At 43.9% G+C, this 22,046-nt stretch overlaps 2 protein-coding genes and 1 pseudogene across 3 annotated transcripts in view; all 3 read right to left on the bottom strand.

Moving 5' to 3' along the window:
• LOC142584893 (nose resistant to fluoxetine protein 6-like) overlaps positions 1–5,357 on the bottom strand; it is a 34,802-nt gene extending 29,445 nt beyond the window's left edge. Inside the window, exon 1 of the mRNA XM_075695254.1 lies at positions 5,267–5,357. Coding sequence (XP_075551369.1) covers positions 5,267–5,357 — 91 coding nt within the window. The remainder of the gene's footprint in view (positions 1–5,266) is intronic.
• Positions 1,589–1,767, bottom strand: LOC142568307 (U2 spliceosomal RNA; annotated as a pseudogene).
• Positions 5,358–21,122: 15,765 nt separating the features above from the next.
• The window catches only part of LOC142584654 (nose resistant to fluoxetine protein 6-like), a 44,267-nt gene continuing 43,343 nt past the window's right edge, over positions 21,123–22,046 (bottom strand). For both annotated transcript variants that reach the window (XM_075694809.1, XM_075694805.1), the window contains exon 15: positions 21,123–21,417. In XM_075694809.1, coding sequence (XP_075550924.1) covers positions 21,229–21,417 — 189 coding nt within the window. In that variant the 3' untranslated portion in view covers positions 21,123–21,228. The remainder of the gene's footprint in view (positions 21,418–22,046) is intronic.

The following is a 22,046-nucleotide window of genomic DNA, read 5'->3' as shown; positions in this document are numbered from 1 at the left end:
GAGACTATTGAACACCTTCTTTGACTTTTGTTCCCGTTGCGACGTCCAGCGCCGCCCTCTCTGGACAACATTATACCGGCTAGGCCCAATGCTTTTTGAAAGCGAAAATTTAAGGAGTATGGCTTTGGACGTCGCTGGAGCAGAAAGAAACAAGGGCGTTGCTGAAGTCCCTCAGGTCGACAGATGTGTTTTTTATGCCCTTCTCTCAGTGCAGGATAGCACACCGGACGAGCATTTGATTAACCTCTTCGCCTTTTCTTGCTTCCCTCCAATGCCACTTATGTGTTGCTTCACAAAACTTGAATCGCCAAGACACAAGTTGGACTGTCTTATCAGACGAGTCGGGGCTCCTGTCTGTCTGACTCTGTGGTCTACATGCAGCACCAGCATACCCAGTAGTTTGAGCTTTGTCACTGCACCACCACGCGGCACCACTCCTACGCTTTCGTAATCGACATTTCCGCGACGGCGTGAGCGGTGACGATGGCTGGCTGATAAGTGAACTGAACCAAAAAAAAAAGAAACAGTAAGCGTGCGCACAAATCGAACCAGCCACCTTATGTTCGCCTTATCATCTCATTTGGTAGCCAGTCGTCGTAAGCACTCGGCCTCGGCCCTGCTAAATGCACCACCTCACCAGAAGACATTTACTCATACTGCAAGCTTGCGCTTGATTTAGTTGCTCACTTTTAAGACGGCAATTTTGAAACTTTGTGGCCGTTCTAGACACACCGTTGAAGCAATCTGAAAGCGGAGTGCGAACTTTGTAAAAGCGCATAGAACATTCAACTGACGTGACAGCTTGCTTCGCCAATTGCTTTTCTCTTCGTAAGAAAGGTCCCAAGTCAAGAAAAAATTCCCTATAGTTTCATACCTCAGACATCGAAAGTAATTTTGAAAGGGTTTTGAGCACTTTTGCCAAGGGCACTGAATAATTTTTCCTTTAAATTTAGTGAAAGTTCTCACCATACTTGTTCGCTTCGTCGGAAACCAGTGTTCTGTGGACGAGAAAGTCAGCGGATGTTCCGGCAACGACGAGCAGAACTATAAAGCCCAATACGCTCCTGCAAGTCGAGCGCAAAAACTCAAAGCACATGAACGCTGGAAGGTGACGCGTATGCGCTTGTTCTTTTCTTTTTCGAAACTTACATGCTCACCGCTTGGAAGGTGCTAACTATTACAGTCGTTCGAATACGGCAGCCCTTAACTGTGGTGTTAAATCCGTACGTCGAAGAAACTGCAACGAGAACAAACAATAAAAACAGCGCTCAGTGTTTGTTGACTCGACACCAGAAGTTACTAGCCCGGCAGAGCAATGACCGCCACTGGTAGTCGAATTAAGTTTGTCGATGGTGGCCTCTTACCTGCATGGATGAGCGCCTCTAGCTCCCCCTGACTGCATGTCGAAGGACCACAAATTCCCAACAGGAAAGCGTAATCTCTTCCTCTGATCTTGTCCGGCAACGCATACAAATCGAAGCGACCCTGTAGGACATAAAAGAGCGTATGGCGTTACAGCGTGGTTTTCTTTTTACAGGGAAGCTGTTTATGGCTAGCGTTCCATACATTTTTGTTCTGCGTGTACAAAAACTGTGGGCCGATCCCGGAAATAGTGCAATACCGGGTCCAGTCGCGGCAGAGGTGAAGCAGGCTTCAAGCCCTTCGCCAACTTGCAAAAACAAGTTTAATATCTTGGGTCCAAATAGAGCCCGTATCAGACATTAAGCTGATAAGAACAGATACTACGCTTTGACTCGCGTTGGCCATGCATATGTTTGCACCGAACTCTCTTTGTCGGTGTTCCAAGCACTTGCGTATCTCCTTTCCTTTCCTTCCACTCTCCGTGGTGGCGGTCCCGTCGAAACGTAAAGCCTGTCTAGTTTCCTTTGATTTTGACACAGGCATTCGAAGACCTGACATCTGTAGTATAGCGACACTTTTCGTTCGGCTCACACGATTTCGTTTTTTTTTTTTGGCACGGCACAGTATTTCAGTGGTTCGTGAAGCTCCTTAGCCTTGGGAAATAAGCCCGCTCGACTTTTAGCTGTTCACAAAAATCCAAAGGCGCAGGAAAGGAATGGATTTTCGAATCCGAAAGGACATCAAATGCAAAGCCCAAGCAGCACTTCCCCAGAAAGGGTTTGCATAACTGTTTTGATAAGGGGACATAGCCTGGAACTCGGTTTGTGGAAGCAGGAAGGAACTACTTTGAGGGAGATTAGGGCAACGAAAATACCAGGCGTCGCTTCTATTTTTCCGGGAGCATGGTCGTACAGATTTCAGAAAGGCCCCTCTTGTACTAGCGAAAATGTTGTCTAATATTACGTGTAAAAATGAAATTTAACACTGCGTCATTGATTACTTCGCACAGAGTGTGCGATAACTCTCACTAAAGTAGGGAGTCATTGTTTCGTTCACTAAACAAATATGCGCTGAAAGCCACTTTACTCAGTAATTGTAATGCTCGATCAACTAAGTATTCTGATGCTTGAGGGCGTTGTTAACTTTCGCCCATCGCTAGGGAAAGCGAGGAAAGAGAGAGAGAGAGAAAACAAAAGAAAACTCTACCTGAAGGTCGCCGGTAGCTTTGAATTTTTTCACCAAACTTTTCGCAAAAGCTTTGGTAAGTCGGAAAGTCATAGTGCAGTACTGTCCTCTCAGTGTGGTTGACCTGTCATGCGTAGGCGCAACCGTGCGTAAGCATTGTTCGAAGCCTCCCAGGTGGGAAACGCTGTATTCCAGTGCATTGTTCGGTATGAAGGCGTTTGCGAAGATCACTGCGAACGAATTCCGAGTATTAAAGTACATTTCAAGACAAAACGTTTTTAGCGTTAAGGTGAAGCAGGTGCTCGTTTTTCTTTTTTTAAGCGTTAGACTTCTTAGGGTTCTTCACGCATTTTCCGGGGCTATCTATCTATCTATCTATCTATCTATCTATCTATCTATCTATCTATCTATCTATCTATCTATCTATCTATCTATCTATCTATCTATCTATCTATCTATCTATCTATCTATCTATCTATCTATCTATCTATCTATCTATCTATCTATCTATGTTTGTATCTAACCGTTTTCCCACCTACCTGGGTCATTGGATAGTCCATGGTCGAATGGGTAGCGCATCGGGCTGCTGTGCAGAGGGAAGATGCTTCGAAACCAACCGTGGGACCTACTTGGGCCTCTGAGTATGTGACAATGTGTACATATGTGTCGCTCTTCAACAAACTACTTTCACGCCCACATGGGTCAGTGTAGGTGCGGGACATGGGTGCGTGCCGCTCTTCGAAGAAACTCTTTTACTTAGAGCGCAGGATATGTGCCATTCAGTCTGTGCTGGTCTTCAATGGACCTCTTTAAAGCCAACTTGAACCACTGGGTATTTGTGTTAACACAACAAGTAGCTACAGTAAAATCTATCTATGAGAGCATGTACTTGTAACCATGGTGACCAGTGTAGCGGTGCGGCCATCTTCCGGCCCACGGTAAGGAAAGCAACTTTGTGAGAGCGGCACGGAGCTCTGCTGGTCGCATCACTGCATAAACCTAACTTAGCCTAATATCGCAAACTGCTTTTACCGATTGCTGGGTACGCATAACAAAAGGGCTTTCTTATATTTGTCACAGAAATCAGTCAAATACTGGCTTCAAATACGTTAATAACATTATTATTAATAACACATTAATAACATTAATATCTAGAAATGCTATTCATAACGGCCTATTCTGAGCTACTGAAATATCTATGCCCTGCGCTATACTACAAAGATACTAGAGAGCTTTAGCGTGTAGTACGAATCGTATGGCTTTGCCAGAAATGCAATGAAGTTGTGGAATTTCACTAAGGACTGTAGGACCAAGTATCTTATCGGTCTCTATTATTGTTCACGCCAAAACTCTCTATTAGATAGTTTTAGCGTGTCCGGCATTCCGGTAACAAGTTTTAGCGTGTCTAGTATTCGTTAGACGCAAGCAGAATCGGTGTTTTACTGGATGACCAGAGGCACAAACGTGAATGGCCTGCACGGTGCAGGCACCTGGTGGCGCAAATATCAACATGACAAACACAGCCAACATTGCAGTAACCGAGTGTATTTTTCTTTGCTGCTGGTGTAAATGTTCTGCAGCAACACGATTACGCCTCTTACTTGTTCTCTTTTGTAAATACTTTTTGACCTTTTAACTGTAGTCAGCGGCTGCGTCCAAGTAGAATCTTTGTTAAGAAGCAAATTTGTAATCAGATTTGGTGGAGCTATTATCTGCGGTTGGGAATAAAGCATCTGCCCCTTTCGAAAGAGCATCTTGTGTACGCAATAAAGCATCTGCACCTTTCGAAAGAGCATCTTGTGTACGCTTGAGCTGAACCTCTGGGTATATTGAAAGTCCATTCTGGCTGCAAGCACTAAATTTAAATTCTTGGCACGTGGCTCCTGCTAGAGTTCATGAACACGCGGGTCTTTCCTGCCCTTCTTTCTTTCTTGTTTTCCCGCAGTGCTGCTAAATCACTTCTGCCACCAGCACATTCGTACACACCAAACAGCCCTGAACACCAAGTTGCATGGCTAGGCGAATTCAGCGAAAGCCTCGATTCAATTAATGTTATAGTGCATTGGACTACTTAGCACGAGGCCGCGGGATCAAATCCCGGCCACGTCGGCCGCATTTCGATGGGGACAAAATGCGAAAACACCCGTGGGCTTAGATTTAGGTGCACGTTAAAGAACCCCAGGTGGTCAAAATTTCCGGAGTCCTCCACTACGGCGTGCCTCATAATCAGAAAGTGGCTTTGGTATGTAAAGCCCCATAATTTTAAAATATTATAGCGCACGTGTGTGACGCGCATTGTGAAAAGGTGTCAGTGTCTGTAAGCTGAAATGTTTTTACTTTAATGGGTCGTTCTTTCTATTTAAGCTAAGCAGTTAATATTCGCGAAAACTTTCATCGCCGGCAGCATACTACTTGTCTCGCTGAGTATTTTAGCCTTCAAAAGGGTGCTTGTGTACTGGGAATGGCTGCTCTTATAACCTGCGGCGCAAAACAAATCTCATAGCATCAGCATAATTATCAGGCCAAAATACTGCTAAATGACTTGTCTCGTCTTACGTCGTATACACACCTACTCAGATGAAAAACATCAGGAAGAAATAACGAAAAAAAGAATACTTAAAATCCCTGATCGAGATGTTGAGAGGTTCAAATTTTGTAAGGGACAAGGGACAGAGTGTCGGCCGCAAAAACCAGAAAATACACAAGTCATGGTACTCACTTCTGATGGCCCACGGTTCTTGCCTTTTAAGCGCCATTGTCAATCGGAAGAGCCCCGAGGCACACTCGGAGCTCATGTTGACTGTGGACATGATTTCAGAAGAGCGCGACAGGATTGTTTTCACGAAGAAGTCGGTTAATCGTTGTAGGTCCACTTCAATGTCCTTTGTCGTAACTTCGGGAGTGTGAGCGTGAACTTGTTTGTGCAGCAGTGCCACAAACATGACGAAAGGCAGAAAGTATGCCATCATGTTGAAGTAGTGAGCAAAAGACCGTCCTATAGTATAGGAAAGACTTCGACGAAAGGACGCGGTCGAGGACGCGATGCCTTCTCCTAGAAACAGGAAATCACGTCTCAGCCATCTGTATATGCATTTCTTCCTGCACAGTCGCCTCTCCGTTGAAGCCGCGATGTAGTGTTCCAGCGAAGAGCAACGGCCAGTATCCACCTAAAGCCCCGCGCTGCTATGCTGCTCCTACAGGCACACGTGTTGTCTCTTTTATTTTTTTCGCCTAATTCCACACCAAGGGTTAAACGATTTGCGTTGCACTGAACGACGCCTGAGTGGCGACGGTGTCAGGTTAAGGAAGCATAGAAGAGAAACGAAGGAGCTTTCTCCAAAACGTGTGTTATCGCGGACGTGTTACAAGTGGTTGCTACTCGTAATTTCCGTATGGTCGAACATTAAAAGGTTTTGAGTGTATTTCGCTCGATGCGAAGAGTGTCGTATTTGTCTGTCCGCCATTTTAATAATCAAACAACACGCATCCTAAGACAACAACAGCCATTTCTCAAGAGGCAGTGTAGCGCTCTTAAGAACACCCCCCTCCACCTACTCCCCCCGCCCGCTTTTCCCCAAGAGAAAAATGATGTCTGTTCACGAAATGGTTATTAAACTATTAATCCGCGCAATGTTTTCTACGAACAGAAAGGGAACAACGTGCTGTTCATTAATAAATAAGTTTAGCATCCCTGTGTCCACGATGTAGGATTAGAAAATAAATTTTAAAGAACAATGTTTTCGAAATGATTATTTATCAGTTGCATCAAGCGGTCTCCCCGAGGGCGTGAGCACTTCAGAGGCGAAGAATGGTGTTGAGGTACACTCAACGCAGCCGCATTTCCCCTATGAACTAAAGGGGTCGTGACATGGCAAACCAGAAATTTGGTGTTTTCCCCATAAATGAACTGTATGGGAACCCATTCGCATAATCCAATCCAGCATATGCAGGGCTCCGCGAGCTCTGCATCTTGGAGTGTCCGTCCAAAATCAGAGACTCGAATTAACAGGTCGGAGCTCCTCCTTGAACAGGCAGCAACCGCCATGTTAATAATCAGCATGCGATGTCAAGAACCGCGGCGCAGCTGCCCGCTATGTGCAATACAGAGATCTTGCGGCTACACTGATCGGCGGAGACGGTACGTCAACAATTATATTTCATTGTCTTCCCAGCAGTCCAAAAGCGCGACCGTGCTGAATTAATAGGCGAGCACGGCACTGATGTCAGCATGACGCTGACGCCAACCATCGGCCAATACGTCGGGTCGGTAGGCAGTGTCCCTAAAACACCAGTCCTCTATACTAAGCCGACAACGACACGGACACGACATCGACAGGGAGTTGTCGCAGCCTGGCTGCCTTTCGTGCGGAAAACTCCGAAAAAACATTCTACTGATTGACGTCGGACCGTTCTCCGATAAGTCGATCTCTGAGTGAAAACATCGCAAGAAGCCCCCCCCCCCCCCCCCCAGTACTCTGCCTCAACTCTAAACACTTCCATCTTCTTTACTCGTGGTAAAAAATAAAAAAAATGATATAAAAAAGAACAAAGGGGGAGCATGGAATAAACTGAGGCGCTTCTGACTGTAAGACGTGCTGTCCCCTGTACTTTTCATTTACACAGCTTCCGTACAGATATTAATCAATGTCTCCATTGCCTCCAGGGTCGTACCCCTCCCCTAGAGCGCGCCCACTATGTTTCTGGGTGAACATATGAATCCTTTCACTACCAGTCAGTTTTCGACAAAACGATGCAAAAATTACATTCGTTTTTTTTGTGTGTAATGACATTTATGCGGACATATAAGGTGAAAAAAAACCACGAAAGTGCTTTATTGCGAAGCCGCTGTATACTTCGTTTTTCAGCGATTATTGTCTCTAATAACATAAAATAAGGAACTCGAGAATCAATAACAGTTTTTACAGGACATGATTTGAAACAACGGCTCACAAAAGGAAATTCCGTGTTGAACTGTTCAACAGCCTAAAACTATTCTAATTAACTAAGATTCGTTAATTACCTTTTTATTATTGTCAACGTAGGTAGAAACATGACATGGAAGGAAACGCCTTACAATTTCTTTTAGCTGCAGCATTGCGGAGAGCAATAAAGCGCTGGCACATGACACGTGCTGATATTCCGTGGGTGTATATAGCTCAGTCGTGAAGCACTCTCTTCCGATGTAAGAAGTGCCAGATTGAAACCCCGACACCTCCATTGTGGTGCGCATTTATTTTTGCATTTTGATTCGAAAACCGGATGAAAACTTTCCAGTAAAAGACGATACTCTACGATACTAAACAAAGGAACGCGGGCCTCGCTGGAGCTGCATGTCACTGCTTCACACGGGATGCCACGCTCACGCGTCATGCTCTCGCAGGTCAGACTGTACGATGTTTCGAGCTATCGGGACAATGATGTATGTCTTATTGCGCTGTCGTGGCCCCCTGATTCTTCGAAACATTTTCATGCGTCTTTGATGCACCCGTGGCGTCTTTTTATTTATTTGTGCCACGGCGGCCGCATTTCGATGGGGGAGAAATGCGAAAACACCCTTGGTACTTACATTTAGGTGCACGTTAAAGAACCCCAGGTGGTCGAAATTTCCGGAGTCCTCCACTACGGCGTGCCTCATAATCAGAAAGTGGTTTTGGCACGTAAAACCCCATAACTTTTTATTTATTTGTGGCGGCGTAGAGCTGATCCCTGGGCCTATGACTAAACTTCAAGAAGAGAAACTCGATCTCGTTGTTGATGCCACTTTAAGACTTGAGGCCAACAGCCCGAATGTCCTTGAGAACGTTAATAAAGCGTTGCGCCTTCACGCGACCTTGCAAAACGAACTCGAAGCAGTTTTACAACACCTAGCTGTCTGAAGTGGAAGCCAAAGTAGCATTTGCTGTTAATGGCGCCCCTTCGCTCAACTACCGCGTAACCTTTAACACCATCATGATCCGTATGTGCAACGTTGAAGCCAAAGTGTGGGGAGACGTCCCGGTTCGCGCGGCCAAAAACCACTTGGCTCACATCTGCAGAATTCAATACAAAGTTGACGACTTGGAGAATCACTCACGTAGGTCCCACCTAATGTTTTACGGAATTTCCGATACTGGTAAAAGTGAAAAATGGGAAGCTGGCGTACAACTTGAGCTGAATTTCAGCAGTAACAAATTAGGCTTAACAGTTTCTTTGGGTGCCAGGACTCATAATAGTAATAATAGTTGGGGTTTTACGTGCCAAAACCACTTTCTGATTATGAGGCACGCCGTAGTGGAGGACTCCGGAAATTTTGACCACCTGGGGTTCTTTAACGTGCACCTAAATCTAAGCACACGGGTGTTTTCGCATTTCGCCCCCATCGAAATGCGGCCGCCGTGGCCGGGATTCGATCCCGCGACCTCGTGCTCAGCAGCCCAACACCATAGCCACTGAGCAACCATGGCGGGTTTCCAGGACTCATCACTTAGGATGTTTATCTTCGGACAAAACGGGACAGACAACTTGAGATGGTGCTAAGTCGTGGCTACAAGCTGAAAAACACTGATTTCAGTGCTTATCGTTACTATTCCGAAGCCATGCGAGTTAAACGGCGCAAACTCTTGCACTTTTCCAAGGGCATAAGAAAAGAGGGCGATCGGGTCCGTCCGGTATTCGAGGAGTTCTTCATCAATGGTGACGTTTACGAGTTGGACGCACAAGTCGATCACGCAACTCGTGTAAAGCCATCCGATGGCGGTTGATGGGCATGCAATACGTAATCACCTCCACTCAGAATGCATTAACATAACACATACGTGACGACGGCATTTCCTTCTTATTCACGAATATCAGAAGCGTGCTCCCCAAATCTGTTGCTTCATCCATAGGCACCGACTACGGCGCGGGGGGATCCTCGGCTCAAGCCCCCTCCAAAAATTTCTGGGGGGAGGCTCGTCCCGCCCCCCCCCCATAACGTGCCTTTGTCAGAGTTTTGTCACCCACATCAATTAAGGTTTCTTTTGACTTGCCTCGACTTTTTCACTTAAAATTTTATTGTGGCTAATAGCTTACTGAATCATTGTTGGCGTGGCCGTGCGTGGCTTTTACTTCATACTTTCGCTTTATTTCTGCGAATCCAGATAATAGAAGGACAAGCGCATCGGAAGCGCCAGCAGCGGCTGCCTCATTCGTATTTTCTCACTTCAACATTGTTTTGAATTTCCACTGTAACACCGTGCACATATAGAATATATTTAAATATATATTGGGAAAAACACGGGAAAAAGTTTATTATATTTTTGAAAGATGAGGAAGTAGCCCCCCCCCAATTAACAATTATTTCTAAAGTAATGGAAAGCATTTACCTCGAGAATGAATATCTTGCTGTATCTTCACCTCGTTTCAAATTGCTTTGCGTGCTTCTTTGACCCTGAAAAAAAAACCTGGAGGCTTCAGTGACCCCTTCGGCAGAGTCTTTTATCAATGGCGTATGAAATGCACGCGAATGATATGTGTTTGAGTATTGCTTCTCTTTCCAGTAAGCAATGCTAACGACTCATAAAAAAAAGAGAAGCCCTTCCAATAAATTACAACATTTATTAGGGATGGAAACATCGTCACTTGCATGCAGAGGTCATAAATATATACAGGGCGTCCCAAATTATTATAATACTCCAAGATGTTTAAAAAGTGCAATGGCATTACTAGAAGAAAACCTAGTGCATATTGTTTCCAGTACAGTGTAGTAGCCGCCAGTAATTTTTTGTTACTGAGATTTAATTAGGTAATCGTAATTATCTAACTTGATACGCACTGTCCTTGTTATCAAAGTGTCCATGAGGCATTTGTAGGCACAGCCCAGGGGCATCTAACTGCGGTATTTTCAGCGACGTATTAATTGCGTACTATTTTTTTCCGACTGATAAATAAACTCCGCACAATATGAAAAATACCACGTGACTGCGCTCCCACCCGCATTATAAAGCAGCGCCCTCGAACAGGCTCCCTCTGAGTTAGAATGAAATAAAGAAAAACATCGAACCTTATCTGCTGCGCCCCGGCCGAAGTAACACGTTGCGTTTGGTGTTGGAAACAAGCTGTGATATCCGTTGTATTAGCGTAGATAAAGTGCACAAATAGTCCTTTTTCTTTCTTTATTTTTTTTGCCACAGGACCTATTACCACAAAAGCTAATTGACGACGTCAGTGCAAAGATTTAAAGGTGCGTTTTGTTTCGTCCCAGTCGCCATCTCTTTCTCTAATAAGCAGAAGGAAAACATGATGCTTGCATTTGGAGATGCAAATGGCAACAAGAGGAAGGCCGCAAATATATATATCAGTCATGGTAGTGTGGCGGTATCCCAAACGCATCCACTATCATCAGAAATTGTGAAACCTGAGACAAACTGGCAGCTTCCAGAAACGGCGGAGGAGGACTTCATCTTTGAGTCCTAGCCTACGCGCGGATGTTCTACCATTTATGGCCTAAAACCATCATGGTAGCGTGCGGGACGCGGCCGTCCATTCCAGGTACCAATTTCCAAGTCATCAGTTTGGAGGATTCTTTCACTCATACCACCTTCACCAGCATCAATGCTTGTAAGATAGGGACCTGCAGAATCGTCTAGCTTTCTTGAATTGGGTCCTCACAAAAGCCCATGAGTCACCGTACTTTTTGAGCAACATCATGTTCACAGATGACGGCAATCTTTGCAGAAACGCCCAGATAAATTTGCATAATGTCCAATATTGGAGTGATTCACAACGCACACTGGGTAAAGCGCAATCGGCACCAATGCCAGTGGTCGTTCAAAGTGGGGTGCGTAATTTATACCGGTGCTATATTCGGTCCCATCTTCTTCGATCACGCATTGACTGGACAGTGTTATGTCGACAAAATCCTTGAAGGAGAGGTGGATGAACATCTCAGCGAAGTCCCGCTGTCGCGTCTTCCACTTCTGTGTCATCAGAAATGTGGGACACCAGTACACAGCAGCAGCAGAGCACACAACTGGCTGGATGCGGCTTTTCATGCGCAATATATTGGAAGGCGCGGGCCTGTAAATTGGCCGGCTAGGTCACCTGACCTCTCTACACTCGATCTCTTTCTCTGGGGTTATGTGAAAGATTGTGTTTACATAGTCGAGATAACGATGTGAGATGAACTCAAGGCATAACGTCTGCCGTAGTATTCCAGCGTTGGTCATCAAGAACAGCACTGAATATGTGATACGGACACAGTACTGCGTTCCTGCCGAAGGATACCTATTCGAACACGCCCTCTACGCACCAGCTGGTGTTCAAAGGTGCTTACGAATTCACAGGTAATAAGGGCCACTGAAATCTGAAGGTTTTCTTTTTCGGTTGTTTGTATGCAGACGTCTCGATACCCAATTCGGCTCATTTAAAAGGTGTACATACTTGAACACGTCGGTTTTGCCATTTCTCTACACGTGGGTCGCTTCCCTGTCTCTTTATTTCGCTTTTATTTTTCGCCACGTGGTTGTTTTTGCAGCAGCTATACACTCTCATGAAAAATAAAACCGTCACTGTAATTTGTCTTTGGCCCGAAACGGCGCGCACTCTGTCGACGCGGTGCGAGTAGAGCCGGGATTTTGAAACATTCTATGGCTATTCCATTGCTTTTCATGTTTCGTGCGTTGTCATAGCGGCGCTTCTGTCACGTTATCAAGGGCCTTTTGTTATCAATGTGATCAGTCACCCTTGAGAGACAGATGAGTGTACAAAGCCGCGAAACCTGCTGTTGGTACTTCTTCCGAGCCATTATCAAGCTGCTGAGCTGTCTTTCCGGGTTTGCGACAGGCAATGCAGTTGCTTTCAATCAGCTTATTTGAGGGAGCTGTTTTGTGACGCAAGTGGGAGCACATTCACATGGCATTTTTCATATTTTGCGGGGTTTATTTGTCAGTCGGTAAAAAAATTAGTGCGCAGTTAATACGTCGCTGAAAATACCGCAGTTATATGTCCCTTAGCTGTGCCTACAAATGCCTCATTGGCACTTGGATAATGAGGACAGTACTTCTCGAGTTAGATAAGTAAGTACAATGACCCAATTAAATCTCATCAACTAATATTATACTGGCGGCTACTCCACTGCACTGGAAACCATATGCACTACTTTTATTCGAGTAACGCAATCACTCTTTTTAAAAGAAATGGTGCATGATGGTTGGGACACCCTCAATAACCGAAATGAGGGCAAGCCGGATTCACTCGAAATCAGAATTAACAGCTGTCGTGCGCAGCAACGCTTATACTAGAGCTCCTATTGAAAAAAAAACAGAGAGAGAGAGAGAGAGAGAGAGAGAGAGAGAGAGAGGCTGAAGTTGCTTCACAAAAGCGAAACAGTATTAGTAAGAGAAAGGTATGCGACAATTCCACGGAGGAAGATTACACCACCGAGAGACGCCAGATGCTTGGTGGTGTGAGAAGGCTCAGGCTGTGAAACTTACTGCCTCCTACTATAAGGTCTTGTAAATACTCCTATGAGGCCGTCACATCAGTGAACAATTCTTCAAGGTCACACCAAGTTTCTCCAAGTGCAACTGGTAGTGTATATATATATATATATATATATATATATATATATATATATATATATATATATATATATATATATATATATATATATATATATATATATATATATATATATATACGTGAACAGGCAATTGTAGGTTGAGGACGCATGTACGAACAGAACAGTGCTTCGATGCTTTATTTCCTACGTTCCGACCGAGGTCCTGCCTTCGTGAATGAATACATGAAACGATACGGCGTTGTGCTTAAGTAAGTACAGGGCATAGCCTCCCCCCTCCCCTATGCGCTTATCCGCTGCCAAGACACATTGGGGCTGTAAGGAGCTTGCAGTCGTGGCAAATCAATAGTGCATGTAAAAAAAATTGCGATTGGGATGGTTGTAACAGGTTCGTGTATATATATATATATATATATATATATAGGGTTCGGAAAGCTGGTCGGGCCCCAGCCGCGCCCCGCCCCCCTTCCCCCGGAAATATGAAAACTTTCCGCCGATGGCTTTATCATCGTTCATTGATTCATGCTCAGCGTCTCTAGTCGTACTGACAGAGCCTTGACTTGGCGCCACCGTGTCCGATGCGTATGATTTGATCAGTTAGCCCTTGTTTACGTGTTTTCGCTGTGATAGCTAGGCATAAATAAGGTGGTGGTGTTCTATTGGAAGGTAAAAAAAAAGAGTGGATGTTAGAGAATGCTCCAATTGATACATTTTTAGAAGGCGTATGGGCCACTGTAAAACGCGACTTTAGCCAATTGCTTATTGATGTATTTTATCGACCACCTAACATGTGCGTCAGTTTTTCTGAAGAACTTCTAAGAATCCTCAGCATTGTTGTTAATAATCGCTTTCTTAAGTGTATTTTGCTTACCTTGGGAGACTTTTCCTTACATAATATTAACTCATTAGTGCCCAACGTACTTTTAAAAGTACAGTACCCTTTTCATTTGTAAATGATAAAAGACAGAACACACAGTGTTCCTTGGTACGCCGTTTTGCTGAGAATGGTCCTGTGAAGACGACCCCATGGATTCTAGTTTTTTGTCGCATGTTTGATCTATTCATCGCAAAAATTGGAAAAGTGCTGAACATAGCAGGTGCTGCTCTACATGCAGCTTCTTTATTTTGTGTCAAGCATAGCATGCGCTTCTCAAAGCTGAAGTGTTTTGGTAAGTCTTAGGAAAGAAGGATGTAAACGATGAATACATGGGATTCCATATGCAATACATATGCAATACATATGATAATGATACATATGCAATACCGTCGCAAGAAAATGAATGCAGGTGTACTTTGTAAAGTACGCTGGGCCTATGTGTGTGCTAGAGGAGTATGCTTGATATCGAAGCACACACGATGGTTTTTCATTTCATTTTTTCATTTTCATTTTATTATACTGTCAGCCTCGTTTGGGCTATAACAGGGGTGGACAGGAGCTACATACTCAAAAATAGGCACTCCTTATAGAAACATCTACAAGCATATAACAATGATTCACAAAAAAATAGTCAGAGCTCTTTCCTCTGAAGCACAGCAAACAATGCGCAACATACACTATACATCCTTAAACACAAAGTCATTTAGTTTTTTTACGAAAGAAAGTACACATTCAAATGAAACAGTGGAATTCGGCAGCCTGTTCCACTCATTGATCGCCTGCGGAAAAAAAAACTACTTAAAATGATCGTTGTGGTGTCTCGGAGGAGGAATGTACGTGTTATTCCGGTGCCTTGATGTTTCCCCAGTTTTTATTTCTATGTACTTTGATCTGTCAATTTTTACTTAATCTTTAATTATTAGAAAGAGTAATTTGAACCTTTCATACTCTGTCCTTTGTTCTAGTGGTTGAAGGTGACATAGTTTACAACTCTGAGTAGGCGAGTGCAAACGCTGGTATTTGTTAAATATGAAACGTGAAGCCAGTCTTTGTATTCCATCTAGCTTACTGCAATTACGTTTTGCATACGAATCCCACACCACCTGTGCGTACTGCATGATTGGCGGTACGAGTGCCTTGTAAGCCAAACATTTGACTTCTGGGCTGGCATTGTGCAGATTTCTTCGAAGTCTCCACAGCGCTTTGTTATTCCTTAGCACAAACGGAGTCGATATGCAAAGTCCATCGCAGATCAGAAGTTATTGATAAAGCCAAGTATTTGTATTGTTCGACTCTGGCAAGCTCGGTATCACCTATGCGGTACGTCCATTCTAGGATGCTTTTTTTCCTGGAAGCGCTCATTGCAACTGATTTTGCCGCGTTTAGATACATCTGCCAAATAATACACCAGCTATTTATTTTCCGGAGGTTTAGATTTACTTCTGATTGATCAGAAGGAGATTTAACTGGATTCTAAATTACGGAATCATCTGCAAAAAAAAGCTTATAGGGACTGTAATATCTTTAGGTAAATCATTGATAAAAATTAAAAAAAAAACAGCAGTGGGCCCACGACACTACCTTGGGGAACTCCAGAAATGACGTTAGTAAATGTAGATTTTTTAGTGTTGACTTGAACGTACTGCTTGCGATTGGAGAAATATGAGGAAAATCATGCCGTTATGTTTGGGTTTTTAACGATAGCATTTATTTTTAACAATAGTTTAGCATGGGGCACCTCATCAAACGCTTTCGCAATATCCAAAAATATTATATCACCTGACCCCGGGAGTTTATTTCAGAGGCGAGATCATGAACAAGGTCAACGAGCTGAGTAATCGTGGATGGGCCTTTTCGAAATCCATGTTGCTGAGGGTATATTATGTTGTGTACGAAGTCAAGTCACTGCGGGATTATCGGCAATGAACGGGCGGATCAAGCTGCCCGCTCAGCCCATACTGAGGAGCACCACGTCCCAATTCCTCTTTCTAGAACTGACGCAGCACGGAAGCTCCGCCTACTTGCTCGGCAGTGCACCGCGTCGAAATGGAATGAGCCACAGTTAAGAAATACGCGGCTGTACTTACTTGATCCCACATTAAGTCTTCGAGCGCCATCACAGCTTCGCCGTAGAGACACCACGCTTTTATATCGACTTTGGTTGGGCGTTGCCTTTACCAAAGCCTAAGCATTCCGCATAGGGATGACCGATACCGCAACCTGTGACCACTGCGGCCACGAAGAATCAATTGACCATATTTTGTGCGCCTGCCCGCAGTACAGTCCACAGAGGGAATGCCTTCGCCACGAACTTGACCAGCTGGACGACCAACCGCTATCAGAAAAAAGAATTTTACACATCGAAAGGACCTATACCGTCACAGAAGAAGGCCGTGCAAGCACTATTGCGCTTTCTGCGATCTACCGGTCTGTGTGAACGACTTTAACTGGAATGCCTCTTGTGTGTGTGTGCCTCCGTATGTGCGTGTCTTTTTTAACGTTTTCCTCTCTGTCCTTTTTATAACCCCTATCCCCCATCTCCAGTGTAGGGTAGCGAACCGGAGACCGATACCTGGTTGACCTCCCTGCCTTTCCTCTTTATCTCTCTCTCTCTCCCTCTCTCTCTCTAGATATGCCAAACTATGTTTGGAGATAATATGCTCGAGAAGCTTGGAACAAGTATTTGTAAGTGAAATGGGACGGAAATTTTTGCAGTCGTTAGTACTACCACCTTTGTTTATCGGTATGATCTTAGCGTCCTTCCAAGCATTGGGAAAGCAACCATTGACTATAATTAGTTATAAGCAACCACTGGACTTGAAAATAACTGTTAAATACTTTGAAACACAAACTGCGCACTTATATAGAAATTCACTTGGTATTCCACTAGGTCCTGGGCTTTTCTTTTTATGCATTTTAAGGAGCAGGTTCAATACCCCTTGTTCACTAATCGCTATTTCTTCTATGGCAGGTGTGTCAGAAGCGTCATTAAAAGTCGGTACTTGTCTAACATCGTTGGTGAACACCGTCGAAAAAAAAGCATTAAAGCTTTCAGCACGGGCTTCTAGGTCTTCTTTATCGGCATTAAGACTGCTTTGTCTATTTGGGTTCACGGATCTCCAGAGCTTTGCTGGCGCTTCGTGTAAGAATTTCTTTAACATAACATTATAAAAAATTATCCTTGGATTTTTTAACAAGACGCTTCAATTACGTGCTCATAATGTGAATTGTTCTCTTCCCCTCAGGGCAAGGTTTCTTGGAGTGTGCTTTCCATTTATGTTTCAGTGGCCTTTTGGCATGGATCACTACACGTATTATCTAAGGATTTTTCTTTGCTTTTTTGGCGTTTTGGAATAAAGATTTGAATGCATTCAGTGACCACCTGCGAGAAATAATCCCATAGTTTATCCGTACCTGCATTCGATTTTTGAAGGAGAACAAACGTATCGAAGGAGTTTTCAAACATTTCTAAAACAGAGAAGTCATCGGCAGCCGCAAAATTCAAAACTGTATTTTTGTAATCACTATGCAACTTGGCGGACGCCATACCCAAGGAAAAGATAGCCATCTTATGATCTGATATACCCTCAATTACATCACAGATTTTAACGTTTGCTTCCAGGGGCAATGATACAAATAAAAGGTCGAGAATAGAGGAAGCAGCCTTAAAAACACGCGTGTATTCAGACACAATTTGGCATAAGTTAAAACAAAAGTCAAGGTCTAAAAGAAGTTCACAATATGCTACTTCGGTTCCTGTAATTTCATGTGAATGCCATTGAATACCTGATAAGTTGAAGTCACCTAACAAAATTACCTGTATTACCGCAGAAAATTTACCTGTATTTAGCCAAAATATTTTTGCTGGCTACAAGAACTTCAGACACTGTTGCAGGAAAGAAATGTGTTTAGAATTACATCAACATTGCAATTATTCCTCCTGTTTTCTTTCTTGCCGCAGACATAGATGACGGTGCTCTTTTCTTCTCAGTCAATAAAATAACGAGTAGTGGTACAGTAAATTTTGATAAATAGAAACCATCTAGATACCATATGAAGAATATTTAAAAAGAAATATGATTCATGCATCCTTTATTACAAAGTGGAAAATGAGTGGGACGTAACAGAAAACAACAGAAACTATGTATATTCTTATGCCAGTCGAAGTGAATTATGCAATATAAGCAGGACAACACATATTGGTGAACCCGACGTAGACCCCACCTCTTGAAATGACAGAAAATTCTAACGAAAATAACACCTAGCACTCATACAACAGGATTATAATGCAAGAACTGACTGACATTGGAGGAGGTGTCACCAGTCTGTTGAATGTTTCAATTACTACTGAAGCACATTCTGAATGCTTTAGCTTTGAATGCCTGTATTCATCGCCAATTATCGCGTCTAGATCTGCGTCGATAACATATTTGCGTTGCGCGTGCCTTTGGAGGCAACAGTAAAGCCCTTCATTGTTACTTGATGAAGTTATGTTACACACTTGATAAGTAAAAGCACCTTAAACAAACAATATTTCCCGCTAAAATGCTAATTTTGCTACCAGAAGGCTATGCGGGCTCTCGCAATATTTCGTTTCACTGCTCGCTGCAAGGCTCTTTGTGTTTAGAAGCTCCAAGATATAGTATATACATTATACACACATACATACATTATATACATACAAGGAGGAATTTACTCATTATTAAATAATCTTAAACGCTCTCCGCATCTGATCATCTCCGATTCAACAACATTATACTTAAACATATCTCAGCTAGCCTCTCACCCATTTTGTACGCTCTTTTCCCGCAATCGTTTTCATCGCATACTATTCTTCAAGACTGACAGGTGCCCGAAGTCGCTTTCATCTTCAAGTCCGGTGGTCGACCTTTGCCGCTCAGTTACCGACCCATCTCTTGAACTAATAGAATCTGGAAACTATCGGAACACATTATTTACACTCAGTTCGTCAACAACCTTGAGGAGCGCAATATTATATGTAAGCAATAGCATCGTTTCCACAAAGGATCTTAATGCGACATTCTGCTCGTTGGTTTTGTACATGCTTTACACTCGGTACTAGATTGTACTTTTCAAGTTCACGCAAGCCTTTTCTCTATTATTTAAAAGCTTTCGATCATGCTCCCCACCGCAGGCTTATACTAAATCTAACACAGCCTAACCCGCACCATAGCGTCGTCTCGTGTGTTAAAGAGAGACAGTCAACTTTTATTGATGCCAGCAATTACAGGGACGGACGCAGCCGCCTTCCGTCTGGCAGATGGCCGACATCCCCTGGGTCTCAGCGGCTGCCTCGGCTAGCTGGAAGGCCCAGACCTGGTCTCGCTTGTCTGATCTGAGCGGCAGGGTCTCCCGCTGCTGTCGGTTCTGAATTTTTCGACCCTCGAAAGGAGCTCTATAGAGCTCCTCAGTCACTTGAACTATCTCATCCATATTAGTAGTGATATTGCCGGCTTTGTCTCTTAGCGCATACATATGATTCTTGCCAATTCCTAGTTTTTTCTTCACTGCTTTTAGGCTGCCTCCGTTCCTGAGAGTATGTTTAATTCTATCCATATTATACTTCCTTATGTCAGCTGTCTTACGCTTGCTGATTAACTTCTTAAGTTCTGCCAGTTCTATTCTAGCTGTAGGGTTAGAGGCTTTCATATATTGGCGTTTCTTGATCAGATCTTTCATCTCCTGCGATAGCTTACCGGTATCTTGTCTAACGAAGTTACCACCGACTTCTATTGCACACTCCTTAATGATGCCCACAAGGTTGTCGTCCATTGCTTCAACACTAAGGTCCTCTTCCTGAGTTAAAGCCAAATACCTGTTCTGTAGCTTGATCTGGAAATCCTATATTTTCCCTCTTACCGCTAACTCATTGACCAGCTTCTTATGCACCAGTTTGTTCCGTTCCCTCCTCAGGTCTAGGCTAATTCGAGTTCTTACCATCCTATGGTCACTGCAGCGCACCTTGCCGAGCACGTCCACATATTGTATGATGCCAGGGTTAGCGCAGAGTATAAAGTCTATTTAATTTCTAGTCTCGCCATTCGGGCTCCTCCACGTCCACTTTCGGCTATCCCGCTTGCGGAAGAAGGCATTCATTATCCGCATATTATTCTGTTCTGCAAAGTCTACTAATAGCTCTCCCCTTCTATTCCTAGTGCCTGTGTCATATTCCCCCACTGCCTTGTCTCCGGCCTGCTTCTTGCCTACCTTGTCATTGAAGTCGCCCATCAGTATAGTGTATTTTGTTTTCACTCGACCCGTCGCCGATTCCGCGTCTTCATAGAAGCTTTGCACTTCCTGGTCATCATGACTGGATGTAGGAACGTTATAGACCTGTACAACCTTCATTTAGTACCTTTTATTAAGTTTCACAACAAGACCTACCACCCTCTCGATAATGCTTTAGAATTCATGTATGTTACCAGCTATATCCTTACTAATCAGGAATCCGACTCCTAGTTCTCGTCTCTCCGCTATGCCCCGGTAGCACAGAACGTGCCCGCTTTTTAGCACTGTATATGCTTCATTTGTCCTCCTAACTTCGCTGAGCCCTATTATATCCCATTTACTGCCCTCTAATAGCACTGCTAGACTCGCGTCACTAGATAACGTTCTAGCGTTAAACGTTGCGAAGTTAATATTCCAATGGCGGCCTGTCCGGAGCCAGGGATTCTTAGCACCCTCTGCTGCGTCGCAGGTCTGACCGCCACCGTGGTCAGTTGCTTCGCAGGTGCTGGGAAGTGAGGGCCGGGGTTCGATTGTTGTGTTCATATAGGAGGCTGTGGCCAACTACTGAACCAGGGTGGCCAATCCTGCTCTGGTGAGGGAGTGCGTTACCGGCTCTGGTCACCGGTATCAGGCCACACTCCAGGCCTGTTTATGTAATTTTATCAACACGCAGATTTTTTGTTTTAATCCGGTAGAAAATTTCGCGGCACCGGGATTCGAACCACGGACCGCTTGCACGCGAGGCGGGTGTTCTACCTCTACGCCACCCCTGCACCTCTTATAAGTGTCGTAAAACTGCTATAACTGGAGCAAAGGAAGGGCTTAAAATGTGCCATGAAAAAAAAATTCAGATGCACTGTATTGGAAGCACAGAAGCTTTAAAAGAAGTGCGAAAAAAAGCCAAGGTGGCATTATTTTCTTTATTTACCACGGCTTGTTGGCACCATTGACGTACAAGAAGATCGCATGACCCAAGGATTTCACTTTGATTGAAGCGCATCGAATTCGGTGAAAACGTTCAGGGAAGCCGTCGGATTTGGTCACTTGTCTGTAAGGGCCTGGGAGTGGGCATTGTAGGCTGTGAAGTTTCAGGAACTTTGTTGCCGAAAGTGTGCTCATATACATTTTCGATGGGAGCATCACACAGAAGAAAAAGCAGGTATGCGAAGTAGTAACTGATGCCTATGATTCCCAGCGTGTTCGTAAGCTGAAAGAAAAATGACAAAAAGTCCATTTAGTGAAAAAGCAAGAACCGCAATGTCAACTGTAGTATGGGGGCCTGAGCCCGAAGCGACAGCATTTCTTAGCGTCGTTGAGAGTTGGGCAGAAAGCAATATACATTTACAAACTGAAAACAAAAAGACAGGCATAAAGAATAACAATAAGGGCCTGCACTCACATCACTTCAAATTTTCATCTGATGACGATAGCAAAGACCCTGCTGATAACTGGTTAAAATCACGCAGTTCTCTCGAAAGCACCTCTGATTAAAATCAGAGGCGTCTTCATCTTGCTATCAGTACAGAAGGATTTGGGAGCAATACGCAAAAGATATAATCGCATTCTGGTATGGAACGACTTCCATGAATAAAGCATTTTCATCTTAGTTAAATGTATTATGTCAGTGATGATATTACTGTTATACGTTCATAAACTTTAATGCACGCGAAATGTGTGCAAATGACGTAGCTCGGGCGGAATATAGAAATTCGGAGCGTGCGTGCCGATAATGGTAATATATCTTCCTGGAATAGACTAGCGGCGAAAACATGTTAGCGAAACTCCTAGTTAAAGCAGAATTTATGGTCATACACATTTTCTAAAGTGCAGTCTAGT

Source organism: Dermacentor variabilis, chromosome 1, assembly GCF_050947875.1.
Source record: "Dermacentor variabilis isolate Ectoservices chromosome 1, ASM5094787v1, whole genome shotgun sequence".
Lineage (NCBI taxonomy): Eukaryota > Metazoa > Arthropoda > Arachnida > Ixodida > Ixodidae > Dermacentor > Dermacentor variabilis.
Note: the sequence above shows the minus strand (reverse complement) of the source record. Positions and strands in the feature narration are given on the sequence as shown.